Source organism: Odocoileus virginianus, chromosome 9, assembly GCF_023699985.2.
Source record: "Odocoileus virginianus isolate 20LAN1187 ecotype Illinois chromosome 9, Ovbor_1.2, whole genome shotgun sequence".
Lineage (NCBI taxonomy): Eukaryota > Metazoa > Chordata > Mammalia > Artiodactyla > Cervidae > Odocoileus > Odocoileus virginianus.
In genome coordinates this window covers 70,205,165-70,218,076 of record NC_069682.1, presented here as the reverse complement: position 1 = coordinate 70,218,076, position 12,912 = coordinate 70,205,165, and the positions used below count along the sequence as shown (strand labels likewise).

General features: G+C 49.7%; 1 protein-coding gene across 1 annotated transcript; it reads left to right on the top strand.

The window, feature by feature from the left end:
* Positions 1–2,861: 2,861 nt before the first annotated feature.
* Positions 2,862–9,675, top strand: OCSTAMP (osteoclast stimulatory transmembrane protein). The gene is made up of 3 exons (XM_020887259.2): positions 2,862–3,024; positions 5,772–6,777; positions 8,727–9,675. The coding sequence occupies exons 1-3, from the start codon at positions 2,981–2,983 to the stop codon at positions 9,081–9,083; spliced, it is 1,407 nt and encodes a 468-aa protein (XP_020742918.2). The 5' UTR covers positions 2,862–2,980; the 3' UTR covers positions 9,084–9,675.
* Positions 9,676–12,912: the final 3,237 nt, after the last annotated feature.

Genomic DNA, 12,912 nt, shown 5'->3' with positions numbered 1-12,912 from the left:
AGAGCAATCTGCTCTATTCAAACTCCATTGATTTAAATGTAAAATCTCATCTGGAAACACTTTCACATATAGACCTGGAATAATATTTGACCAAATATCTGGATACTGTGGCCCAACCAAGTTTACACATAAAATTTACCATCACACCAACAGAAGCCAGAATACAAGGGGATCCTTGGGTGCACCTCCTTCAGGTCCTCAATAATTTTTTATATTGATGACATGTTGAAAGGATAATACTTTGGATGTAGTAGGTTGGATAAAATATTTTATTAATTTCAGTTTTGTGTGACTATTAGAAATTTTTAAATCATGTATGTGACTCACATCATTTTTCTTGGTGAGCACTGCCTACTTAACAAGAGTCTAGCCAGCTCTCCACCTTCTCAAGCCAATGGGATGGATGGTGGCAACATACTATACCCACAAGCTGTAAAACTCAATGACTCTGACATTCTATCGACCTCTGATTATGATTCTAGATCTGAAGGCTCACCACTTCCTCTTTCTGTTCTGTCTTATGGTTCTGAATCCTCTACCCAGAAATTCCCCTCAACAAAGTTCATTCTATTTTTGATGATTCAGACACTCCTTCCGGATGTTGTGGGCCTGAACTCAGACCAGCACTTATATAGGCAGAAATGACTGCCTACATTTGCTGAAAAAAGCCAAAAATATTTTCTGCCCTGTCCCTCCCTTTGCTCCCATCCTCCCAGATTTTATGCATCCACTAGAGGCCCTGGAGAGATGACCAACATGGTTCTTAACCAATCAGCTCCCTGATGCCAGTCTGAGAACTAAGCAAATGACAGTGTCTCCCCAAGACTCTCCTTTCCAACCACCACACGGATCTGATGTTTCCTTTGTGATGAGACCCAGGCCAGGGCTCTGATCCAGTGGGCATCGCAGAGGCCTGTACAGTCTGATCTGAGAAGTCTGGGCCTCACTCAGGCCAAGCTGTTAGCCCAGGTTGAAAGGAACAGGCCTGGAAAGTTTATTTGTTGTTTACTGGACCCTGTGCATACATCATCACATCGAATTCTCAACCCTAAGAAGTAGGTACTAGTATTCTCTTCATAGCAGAATCTATTAAAGTTCATAGAGGGACCGTGTCTTTCCCAGGGTCACACAGCACGCTAAGCGGCACAGTTGGCATTTCAGCGCAGGTCTGTGGCCTCCAGCCCAGGGTCCCTGCAGCACAGAAACAGCTAGACAGCTCCCTGCACCAGTCCCCGGAGGTTTCCTGCAGAGCCTGTCACCCAGCGGCCCTCATGCAGGCCCACAGACCTCCCAAGATTGGCCTGCACCATGGTTTTTAAAAAATGCTAGCTTTTAAATTGGGGGACTTTCACATAAAAATGGGAATGAGTGGCATCTTTGGAAAAACTAGCCACTCTGGTAACACTGGACCTCATTTTCAAGGGGCTTCAACCCTCTGTTCAGGGAGCAGAGTAGAAGCTATACTTTTCAAAGGGTCTCCACGTGACAGCTCACTGCTCTTTCCATCCGGCTCACCCTGCCCCTTACCTTGCAGGGGCCTGCATTTCCTGCTCCTGACCTACTGTGGGTGCCCAGTTCTCGGCAGACTTGACAGTGGCCCAGCTTCCTAGGTTGTGATCCAGGAAGGGTGTTAGGCCCTCTGAGGGCTGCAGGTGTCTCATCCCAACTATGTGACTATGAGAATGTCACTTCCCTTATCTGGGTCGTGAGACACCCTCCCTCGGACCTGAGCAAGTGACCCGGCCAATGTCCTTAGAAATGACAGGGCGCCTGGAATGTCACCTAGGTATGCTCCCTGCACCCGTCTGTCTGCAGGGCAGGGGGCTGAGGGCTCAGGAGAGGCCTCCTGGGGCAGCTGGTCCTGCTGGCAGTGATGGGCACAGAGATCCTGGGTCGGATGAGGGGCAGGGGAGGGGTGTCTGCTTTCTAGGGAGAGATTGGCTTTCAGAAAAGCCTAGAAGTGTACCTGCAGGGCATTGACTGCAGTAGGGCCCACGGTGGACACAGGGATTTCATGCTGAATGCCTGCTCTTGCCAGGGCCGGATGCATCCCAAGGTCAATGTGAATCTTGTGAATTCTTCCCTCCCCACCAGTAGGGCCCAGGAGCTGACCGGGAAATTCTGGAACAAGACTGCTGACTATAAATTGTGGCTCTACCTATTACTAGCTGAGCGGCTGGGTTGAGGGATTTAAGTCTCTGGATCAGTTTTCTGAACTGAAGAATGGAAATAACAGTCATGTGGACACTAATAGAAGCATGCTTCATCCTTAGCAAATGCTCAATAAATGCTAACTGTTCTTATAAGCACTCTCGTTTAAGAGGAGGAAACTGAGACAGAGAGGTGAGGTCACTTGCCCAAGTTCACACAGCTGGTTGGGGGGTGGCGGGTGGTGGCAGTGGGACAGAGCTGTGATTCAAAGCCAGGTCCACGTTGGAATAAAGACAGGAAAGGAGCCGAGAGAGGGTCCAGAGCCACTGATGGTCGGAAAGAGTCACAGCAGAGGTCCAGTGGTCTCCTGTGGGTTTCCACCCCCTAAGAGTGAGGGACCAGGCTCCTCTGGGGACACATAACTGTGCAGCAGGAGGGAAAGGAGAAGCTGAGCTGAGGTCTGTCCCCAACACCACCACCAATGAGCTGCATGGCCTCTCTGAGCCTCAGTTTCCTCTTCTGTGAAATGGGACTAATTCTATCCTCCTGCTATCAGGTTTAGTAGTGTTGCTTGTAAAAGACCATTTCTCTCCTCCCACACCTTCCACCAACTCCCGCTGGCCAGAAGAGGATGAGGCAGCTTGCCCAACCCCCTGGGAGGTGGACCCAGGCAGGGCGGGACAAGGCCATCAGGAGCACTTGATTAAGGGCAGAAAAGCAGAAGTGACAGGGTTTCCCAGGTCCTGGAGGACGCAATTCCCCCCACTTCCCCTCCACCTGCCATCGCTGCCTGAGCCCGCCTGCCCAGATCTGCTGCCGTTCAGGAAGCATGAGGCCCCCCGGGGGCACACTTGAACACCTCATCAGGACCGGGTAGGTCTGGGGACTTTGGGGGCCACAGGCAAGAAAACCATCAATGAGCCTGATGGGTATGAGCCTAGGTCTCAAGCTCTGCTGTTGTCTGACTCTGTGACCTCGGGGAAATCTTCACCTCTGTAAGCCTCACTTTCCTAAGCTGTGAAATGGAAGTAATAATAATGTCTGTGAGACTGTTGTTGTGAGAGCTGAATGAGAAAATGCACACTTACTGCTTGCCATTGTGCTTGGCTCAGAGTAAACACCCAGTGAATGGCAGCTGATTCCTTATCATTTACAACATTCAATGCACACCATGGCACACAATATGACTTATAACTGGTTTTCCATTCCAATATCATTTAAATGATTAGCTATCATTTTAACAGCTATCATGTTCTGAATATAAATTATACAATAGAAAGCTTAGTCCCAAATTAAAATGCCATCAGGGGCTGGGAAGACCGTAATTCATCATCCCTATCCTCAAGTGGGTCCTCAATACTGCCCAGCATGTATATAACTTCCCTAGTTCATTTACTCGCTGACTTTCCTGGACAAACATTTTACACCTTCTTCTCCATCTTCAACTTTCCATCATCTCTTCCAGCATTCTCACCATCAATGCTGATCTGGCTTCCTGCTACCTTGAACAAACAGAAACAAACATGTAACAGTCTACAAATATTTCCGGAGCACCCACTATACATCAAACACTATTTTAGGTACTTGGTATGTCAGTGATCAAAAGAGACCAAGTTCCTACACTGGTGAAATTGATGCTCTCATGATAGATCATGGCTGACATAGTACTTGCTATGTACCAGACACAAAATGACCCTGTGAGGTACACTTCTGTTGGACCATTTTACAGATGAGGAAATTGAGGCATGTAGAAGTTAAGAAACTTACCCAAGGTCACACAGATGGTGAGTGGTGAAGTGGGGATTTTAACCCAAGCAGTCTGGAGGTCACACACTTAATTATTGCTCTGTTCTGTGTAGATCAGATGATGCTGATACATATGTGCCCACACCTTGTCTGTCCATTCATCATCACCTGTGCCCATTTTCTCTGCCATCCTACCTACTACTGAGGATGAATGGCCCCTGCTCCTTTCTAAGACCAGCCCTAGCTTCCACGCTCTGCCACCCACTGAAGGATATTACCCCAGGGACCCTCCCCTTCATCACTGCCTCCACTCTTGATTGGACCCTCCATCTGCCAACACGCTAGAGTTTCTCCAGCTTAAACGAACTTGGTCCCATTTCCCACATCAGCTACTATACTGTTTCTCAGCCCCGTTACTGCACAAATGACCTGAAACCTCTGTCTGCACTTATATCTCATGTTCTTCTCTGTCCAGTCTCCCGTGGGTCCACTCTAGCTAGGTTTTGGCCCAACATGCCTCCAAGCTGCCCTTGTCCACATCACCAGTGACCTCCAGGTGGCTAAATCCCATGGTCTTTGCTCAGCCCTCATCTTTCTTGACCCGCCCGCAGCACTTGGCACACTGGATCTCTCCCTTCTTCTTGAAACACTTCAGTGGCTTGGCTTCCCCAGCCCCACTTGGCCTGGTTCTGTCTCCTTTGCTCTCAGTCTCCTCCTCACCTCCCAGCCCAGGACCTCTGGAGTGCCACGAGGGTCTGTCCTCGGAGCTCTCTCCTTCCTGGCTACACACGGTCTTAAAGAGTCTCATCTTCCCCATCTTTAAAGACCATCTATCAATCCATGACTCCCAGCTTTCTATCTCCCGCCTGGTCTCTCTGAATTCCAGACTGCGTTTTCAATCACACACAGCAGTTCCGCCAAATGGCTGAATCGGCATCTCAGTTTCCCCTCTGCCCCCTCCACTCAAGGCTGTTTCAACAACAGGTTTCCCATCTCAGGAAACACCACCTCAGGGCTTTCAGCTCATCAGGCACAAAACCTCCCTGTCATGCTGACTCCCCCGTTCTTTCTCTCCCACCCCACAGCCAATCAGTCTGCCAGTCGTGTTGGTTCTTCCAGAAAACACATCCAGAACCCGGGTCCTTTTACTAGTTCTCTGCTATCATGCTTCAATGATATCATGCTTCAGGCTCTATGAGGTCAGAAGTTCTCCTCTGTTTTATTCACTCCTGTTTCTCCAATGACTAGCGCATAGTAACTGCTTAACAAATGTTTGTCGACCGAATAAATAAGAGTATAATAAGGGAGAAATTTTCCTCAGATCAGCTGGTCCACTCTCCCCATCCTGTAAATTATAGAGGAGACACTGAAGTCTATAAGGAAGGAATGTCCAGGGTTACACAGTGAACTGACCAAAACTAAGAAGTCAAGTGAAATAGCACCTCTCGCTGGGACTTCCTTGATGGCTCAGATGGTAAAGAATCTGCCTGCTATGTGGGAGACCTGGGTTCCATCCTTTCCCGTGCATTTTTTCTTTCATCTGTGCTTCTCTCTCCGTGACTCTCTCATTCCCCTGCACCAGTTGCCCTCACAAGTCACAAACAGCCCAGATACACATCCTCAGTAATCTGGGTTCTTCTCCTGACAACTCAGTGAGAATAGTCCTGGGGAAGGCTCTGATTGGCTCAGCTTGGGTCATATGGGTTTGGGGTGGGTTACTCTGATTGGCCCACCAATTGGGAGGTGTGGCCACCTCTGTAGCTAAGGGGGTGGAGCCTGTTAACAGCTGAAGCTTGTTTAAGGACAGGAGCACGGGGGAAACAGGCAACCCTCCTACCCTCCTGATAGAGGTTCCCCCATTTACCTGTGTACAGGTGGAGATTCTGGTCCTCGGGGCTCCACAAGGCCGTTGCCCTGCTGCAGGCCACCTGGATTGCCTACTCCCAGCCCGTCCCAGCCGGCCGTGGCCAGTTGCTGACCCAGGTCCTCCTGTGTGGTTCTCTGGCCCTTGCTGCCGCGAGTCTGACCTACTGCTGGCTGGCGTCCTCGCTGCTTTATCCTCTCGGGCCCTCGGCCGCGGTGGCCACTGCCTGCGGCCTCCTGGCCTTCCTGGGGCTGGGCCTGGTGCCCCCCACCCGCTGCCTGTTTGCGCTCAGCGTGCCCACGCTGGGCACGGAGCAGGGCCGCCGGCTTCTCCTGTCCTGGAGCACCGCCACCCTGACCGTCGCCGTGGTGCCCAACGTCCTGGCCAACCTGCGTGCCGCTGGGCAGGTGCTGAGGTGCGTCACGGAGGGCTCCTTGGAGAGTCTGCTCAACACCACTCACCGGCTGCAGACAGCATCGCAGGCTCTGGGCCCAGACGGCCAGGCGGGCAGCCAAGGCCTGACGCTCCAGGCCCAGGGCGACAGCGCTGCCGCCTTCCGGCTCCACGTGCTCAGGGTCACCCAGCAGGTCCTGGAGGACTTCTCCGGCCTGGAGTCCTCGGCCCGGGGGGTGGCACTGGGGACCCAGAGAGTGGTCACCGGGCTCTTTATGCTGGGCCTCCTGCTGGACTCGGCCTGGTACCTCCACCGCTACCTGACCGACCTGCGGTTTGATAACATCTATGCCACCCGGCAGCTGACTCAGCGGCTGGCAGAGGTCAGGGCCACCCACCTGACGGCCTCCCCTCCAGCCTGGCTGCTTTGGGCAGCCCGACCAAGGCTGTCCCAGGCGGAACTGCTGAGTTGTCTGGTGAGGCTGGGGCTGTTCACCCTGCTCCTGATGGCCACGGCGGTGACGGTGGCCACGGACTACGTGGCCTTCCTCCTGGCGCAGGCAGCCGTGGACTGGGCTCAGGAGCTGCCCGCTGTGCCCGTCACGCTCACCATCAAGTACAGTGTAAGTGCTGTGACCAGGAGGTGTGAACGGAGTCATCTCCCTGATGGACAGGATTGCTGTTGTTTAGTTACGCAGTCATGTCTGACTCTTTTTGACCCCATGGACTGTAGCCTCCCAGGCTCCTCTGTCCGTGGGATTCTCCAGGCAAGAGTACTGGAGTGGGTTGCCATTTCCTTCTCCAGGGGATCTTCCTGACCCAGGGATCGAACCTGCGTCTCCTGCATTGCAGGCAGGTTCTTTACCGTCTGAGCCACCAGGGAAGCCCCCTTGCAACCCTGTGGACTGTAGCCCACCAGGTTCCTCCATCCATGGAGTTTTCTGGGCAAGAGTACTGGAGTGGATTGCCATGTCCTTCTCCGGGGGATCCACCCGACCCGCGGACTGAACCCAGGCCTCCCGCACTGCGGGCAGACGCTTTACTGTCTGAGCCGCCAGGGAGCCCAAGGGAGAGGACAGGGTTTGTTAAATCCTTGACTCAGAATGAATTTTACTTGCCTGTAAGTCTTTGTCCTTGGATAAGCATGGGATCCAGAGGCTTTGGCAGATGAACGCATTTAATTCTCAGGACAGACTAAGGCAGTGGGTTCTGTTTTCACTCCTTATCACCCAGAGACATTCACAATAACTTGCCCCCCAAAGTCACTCTACACACGTGATATCATGTCCCAGCCTCATTCTTCTCACGTGTACAAGCTGGATCAATCCTCCTTACCCTACAAGAGTACCAAGAGCCTTAAAAAGTGGTTGTCTCTAGAAGTATCTAGTAGGCTCCATGCCACATAGGAGATGTTTAATAAATAGTGGCTATTATTAATAGCTCACATCTATAGATAATAGACTAGAGGTGACCTTACCAATGGTCAAGATCAGGAGTCCACCAACAATAGCCACAGGCCAATTCTGCCAGTGTGCTGTGTTTGTAAATTGAGTTTTATTGGATTCAAATTAGCCATGTCCATGTATTATCTATGCCTGCTCTACGAAGTTGAATATTTGCAAGAGGAATTGTATGACCTGCAAAGCCTAAAATATTTACTATTTTAATAGTGATATATAAAATACCAGCTATTTACTATCAGAAAAATTTACTATCTCATCTAGTTTTGTGATTTTTAATCTCTTTGGCCACAAATCTTTTTCTCTTTAATGGTGAGATCTCACCGAGAAGTCCATTGTGTAAAACATGCCAAAGTATCAGACTCTGAGCTAATAATATTAGTAGTTAATATTTATTGACTGCTTATTCTATATGGGCTTCCCAGGTGGCACTAGTGGTAAAGAACCCACCTGCCAATGCAGGAAACATATGAGACATGAGTTTGATCCCTGGGTCAGGAAGATCCCCTGGAGGAGGGCATGGCAACCCACTCCAGTATTCTTGCTTGGAAAATTCCATGGACAGAGGACCCTGGTGGTCTACAGTCCATGGGGTCGCAAAAGAATCAGACATGACTGAGCATGCACATACGTATTAATAGAAGCAGGACATTGGGACCCACCCTCGCTGGGGTTGACCCCTCGGGGGGCTGCGTGTCACCCTTAGCGTGACCTTCGGTTCCCATCTTTTAAATGAGGCTCCTGATAGAATCAGCCTCATACAACCATGCTTATTTGAGGGATTAGAATGTCTGAAGTATTCATGAAGGGCTCAGAGGAGAGAAAAATGCCTGTAGGCATGAATTGGCTTTCTCTAAAGCGTTCTCTGCAAAGAGAGTAATAATAATAAAAAGTAGCATTTGTCTAGTGCTTTTTATTTGGCAAAAAGCCTGTTTCTGATTCCTGATCTCATTCAGCCCTCCTCAAGCCCAGGAGCTAAGGGTTACTTCTACGCCCAGTTTGCAGACACACGGGCAGGGAACGTTGGACCCGTCCAGCCCCACAAGCATCTGTTTGTGGGGGAGGGAATGGCTGGGGTGTCTGCTGACTTGACCTTTCCCTCCTTTCTGAAGGCTGCCTACACCGTCCTGGGCCACATCCCCTTCCTCTTCAACCAGCCGCCTCCGGAGAACCCCTACCTCTCCGCCCACAACTCCTTCCAGTGGGAGCTGCGCTTCACTGCCCCCGGCTGCCCGTTGCTGCCCGCCCAGCGCCCGCACACAGCCGCGCCCCTAGCTGCGGGCGCCCTGCAGCTCGCGGCTTGCTCCACAGTCCTCCTGGAGACCTATGCCCGCCGCTTGCGGCACAGCATCGCTGCCTCCTTCTTCAGGACCCAGGAGGCCAGGAGGGTCCGCCACCTTCATGCCCGCCTCCAGCGAAGATATGACAGGCACCAAGGCCAGCTGCAAGACGTTTCCTCCTGCTCCTGACCCCCAGGCCGGGCAGCAAGCGCCCCGCACAGGTGGACAGGCCTGCTGGATGCCTAGAAGGACACGGAGCAGTGAGACGGAGGGGAAAGAGCTCTGGCATAGCCCAGACCTGTGTAACCTTGGCCCCTCTGCTGCCTCCCTGTGTGACCTTGGGTAGATTGCTTCCCCTCTCTGAGCCTTGGTTTCTATATCTGAACAAGGACTGCATAGCAACAATTAATGTGACCTGCTTGCGCATGGAAACGTAGTAAGAATGGAATGAGACGTTGGGCAGCAAAGGCCTGGATAAACAGAAAAGGATGATGCACAGTGCAGACAAGCTTCCTCTGGGCGAGTCGGGGGGCATCTGTCCAGGCTGCCTGCTGCCTTGGCTGCTGTCCCCCGTAGTTGGAGACTTTGCACCCTGATTGTGTCTGAAATGCCCGTGGAACTTATCTATATGTTCCTGAATCCTCTGGGTTTATTTATAGTCATTAAAATTTTCTTGATTTTATAAATGTATTTATTAAATTCTAAATTAGATTGTTATTCCTTTCCTTCCGGTTCCTTCAGGGGTTTCCAACCTAGGGTTGCCAAGTTTTGCAAATAAATGTACAGGATACCTGGTTCAATTTGAATTTCGGATAAACACCAATACAGGTTTTGTATAAGTACATCCTGAAGATACTTATTTATAAGTATCCTGAAGACACTTACACGAGACCCATATTTGTTGTTTATCTGAAACTCAAATTGATGGGTAATCGTAGTTTATGGCCACTCCGTCCCTATCGAAAGTATAGTGCCATCGTAACTCGTTACCCTGGGGGCTTGGCATCCCCTGTCTTTCCCTCCAGGTCATTTTCTGCCCTTCTCTCACCTGCCCTCTTTCCCAGGCATCTGACCTTTAGAGATTCTGTCACTCTGGCTCCCTTGACCTCTGACCTCTGGTTGGACTCAGCCAACAGCACGCGCTGACAGGAGGTCTAACGTGGGAGCGGGGAGAGGGGTCAGGATGTTGATCCGGAAGACCCCCTTGCAGAGGCCCGCTTTCCTTGCTCTGGGTGACCCCAGTCCTGTGGCTGCAGTTCCTGCTTCATTCCCAGAGGCACGAATCTAGCCGGTATAGGTCTTTGGGGATGTCCCCATCCTTCCCTTCACCAAATACCCACCCCCTTCCCATGCCTTCATTAAACTCTCCTAAGTTATCCCTTTGAGATCTCTTTCCTGCCTGGGTTACAAATTCCTGATGGAGTCAGCCTCTCCCTCACTTGCATGGGCTTAAGCTCCCCAGAGGCTGGTTTGCACCTCAAGGTGATGCTCTTGCTATTCCCACATCCTGGAACACTCTTCCTTCAAGCACGGCCAGCTTCTTCGCATCATTGGGATGTTAGCTCAAACATCACCTCCTCAGAGAAGACTTCTGTGACCACTCTACCTAAAATTCCCATTCCCACCTACTTCTCCTCTATCACAGGAGTCAGCAAGCTCCAATCTGTGGGCCAGATCAGCCTTGTTTCCATGAATAGGTTTTATTGGACCTTTGATACCCCTATTTAAGTAGTCTCAGACTTCCTTTGCTATGATGGTAAATGTGAGTAGTTCAGACATGGTGTAGGAAATCTGAAATATTTATCATCTGGCTCTTTAAATAAACTGGTTGCTAACCCCTAACCTCTCATATCAAATTATCATCTTTATATATAACTCTATCAATATCCTTTCTTATCTTACATATGCATTTGTATACTTAGCTTTCTCCTTTTGTTTGTTTACTTGATGGGGTGTTTCATGACATGCCCACAAGCATGCAAACTCCATGCTATCTGTCTGGTCTTCCACAGTTTTCCTAGCATCTCAAGCAGAAGCTGAGCAAGGGCTCAGTAACAATTACCTAAACAGCCAGATACCTGGTGGTAGAATGTTTTAAAATACTTGCTTATTCATTTATTTGGCTGCACTGGGTCTTACTTGCACGGGGGATCTTTAAATTGAGGTATATGGGAGCTAGTTCCCTGCAGGGATTGAAGCCAGGCCACCTGCCTTGGGTGCTTGGAGTCTTAGCCACTGGACCACCAGGGAAACCCCAGGAGGTGGAATTGCATTCTCTCTGGTCTCAGCTCCTTCCTGAAGACTTGGGGCTTGCAGGAGGGAATGATGGGGCACTGGAAGCAGGCTGAGTTTGTGACCAAAGGGGAAGATGCTCAGCAGTAAGAAGATATCCCAGCCAAGTATTTCCACTTGAACAGCCAGTACATTTGGGAGAATCGCATCAGACTCCAGCCATCAGCTTTGCGTCCTAAGGCCAGCTCCCTCGGGACCAAACATGTGGTAGACAGAATAACCCCAAAGCGGTCCATGCTCTAATCCTCAAAACCTGTATGTCACCTGACATGGCCAAAGGGGTTTTGCAGATGTGATTGTCAAGGGTCTTGAAATGGGGAGATTATCCTGGAATATTGTGTGCGGAGGAGGGCAATGTTGTCACAATGTCCTTATAAGAGGGAGGAAGGAAGGACAGAGTCAGAAAGAGGGGACATGATGACCAGAGCAGAGGTCTGGATGATTTTGTTGTGAGGAAGGAGCCATGAACCTAGGAATGTGGACAACCTGTCGTCCCAAGCTGGCAGAGTAGGAGAGAGCGGGGCTGTGGGGTCCCCAGGGCAAAGTACTCCTCTCTCCCCTGATGCCCTCTGCTCCCCTCCAAATTCTGGCTAGAGTGGATCTGGAGGGGGCACATAAATCCTGATTAAGTGCCATAAAACTATGAGTTGTCTTTTGTTGTTGTTTATAATAACATGGATTAAAAAAACAAAATAGGAGTTTGCAATCTTTTCATCATCACTCCTACACATCTAAAAAAAGTTTTCTTGCTTCTGAGTCAGTTTCTAGGTCTTCCTTTGTGTGCAATCTGAGTAATGGGTAGATAAGGTCACATACACACTGCGATATTCAAAATGGATAACAAACATGGACCTGTTGCTTAGCACATGGAACTCTACTCAATGTTATGTGCCAACCTGGATGGGAGTGAGGGTTGGTTACATTTATATGTATGACTTCAAAGCTGGCTTAAAACTCAACATTCAGAAAACTAAGATCATGGCATTCCCTCATGGCAAATAGATGGGAAAACAATGGCAATAATGAGAGGCTTTATTTTCCTGGGCTCCAAAATCACTGCAGATGGTGACTGAAGCCATGAAATTAAAAGATGCTTGCTCCTTGTAAGGAAAACTATGACCAACCTAGACAGCATATTAAAAAGCACAGACAAAAATAAAATAAAATAAAAAGCACAGACATTACTTTGTAAACAAATGTCCATCTAGTCAAAGCTATGGTTTTTCCAGTAGTCATGTATGGATGTGAGATTTGGACTATAAAGAAAGCTGAGCACCAAAGAATTGATGCTTTTGAACTGTGGTGCTGGAGAAGACTCTTGAGAGTCCCTTGGACCACAAGGAAATCAAACCAGTCCATCCATCCTAAAGGAAATCAATCCTCAATAATCATTGGAAGGACTGATGCTGAAGCTGAATCTCCAATAGTTTGGCCACCTGATTCGAAGAACTGACCCACTGGAAAAGATCCTGATGCTGGGAAAGATTGAAGGCCGGAGGAGAAGGGGACAACAGAGGATGAGATGGTTGGATGGCATCACTGACCTGATGGACATGAGTTTGAGCAAGCTCTGGGAGTTGGTGATGGACAGGGCAGCCTGGCATGCTGCAGTCCAAGGGGTTGAAAAGAGTCAGACATGACTGAGCAGCTGAACTGAACTGATACTCCAATACAAATTAAAAAGTTTAAATTTTGAAAGAAAAAGAAATATGAAACTCTAAGTTGA

Excerpts from the sequence above, each read along its gene's own strand:
- OCSTAMP (XM_020887259.2), top strand. The coding sequence starts at position 2,981 with ATGAGGCCCCCCGGGGGCACACTTGAACACCTCATCAGGACCGG. Across the intron at positions 3,025-5,771 it reads GAACACCTCATCAGGACCGG|GTGGAGATTCTGGTCCTCGG; the intron begins GTAGGTCTGGGG and ends ACCTGTGTACAG. Across the intron at positions 6,778-8,726 it reads CGCTCACCATCAAGTACAGT|GCTGCCTACACCGTCCTGGG; the intron begins GTAAGTGCTGTG and ends TCCTTTCTGAAG.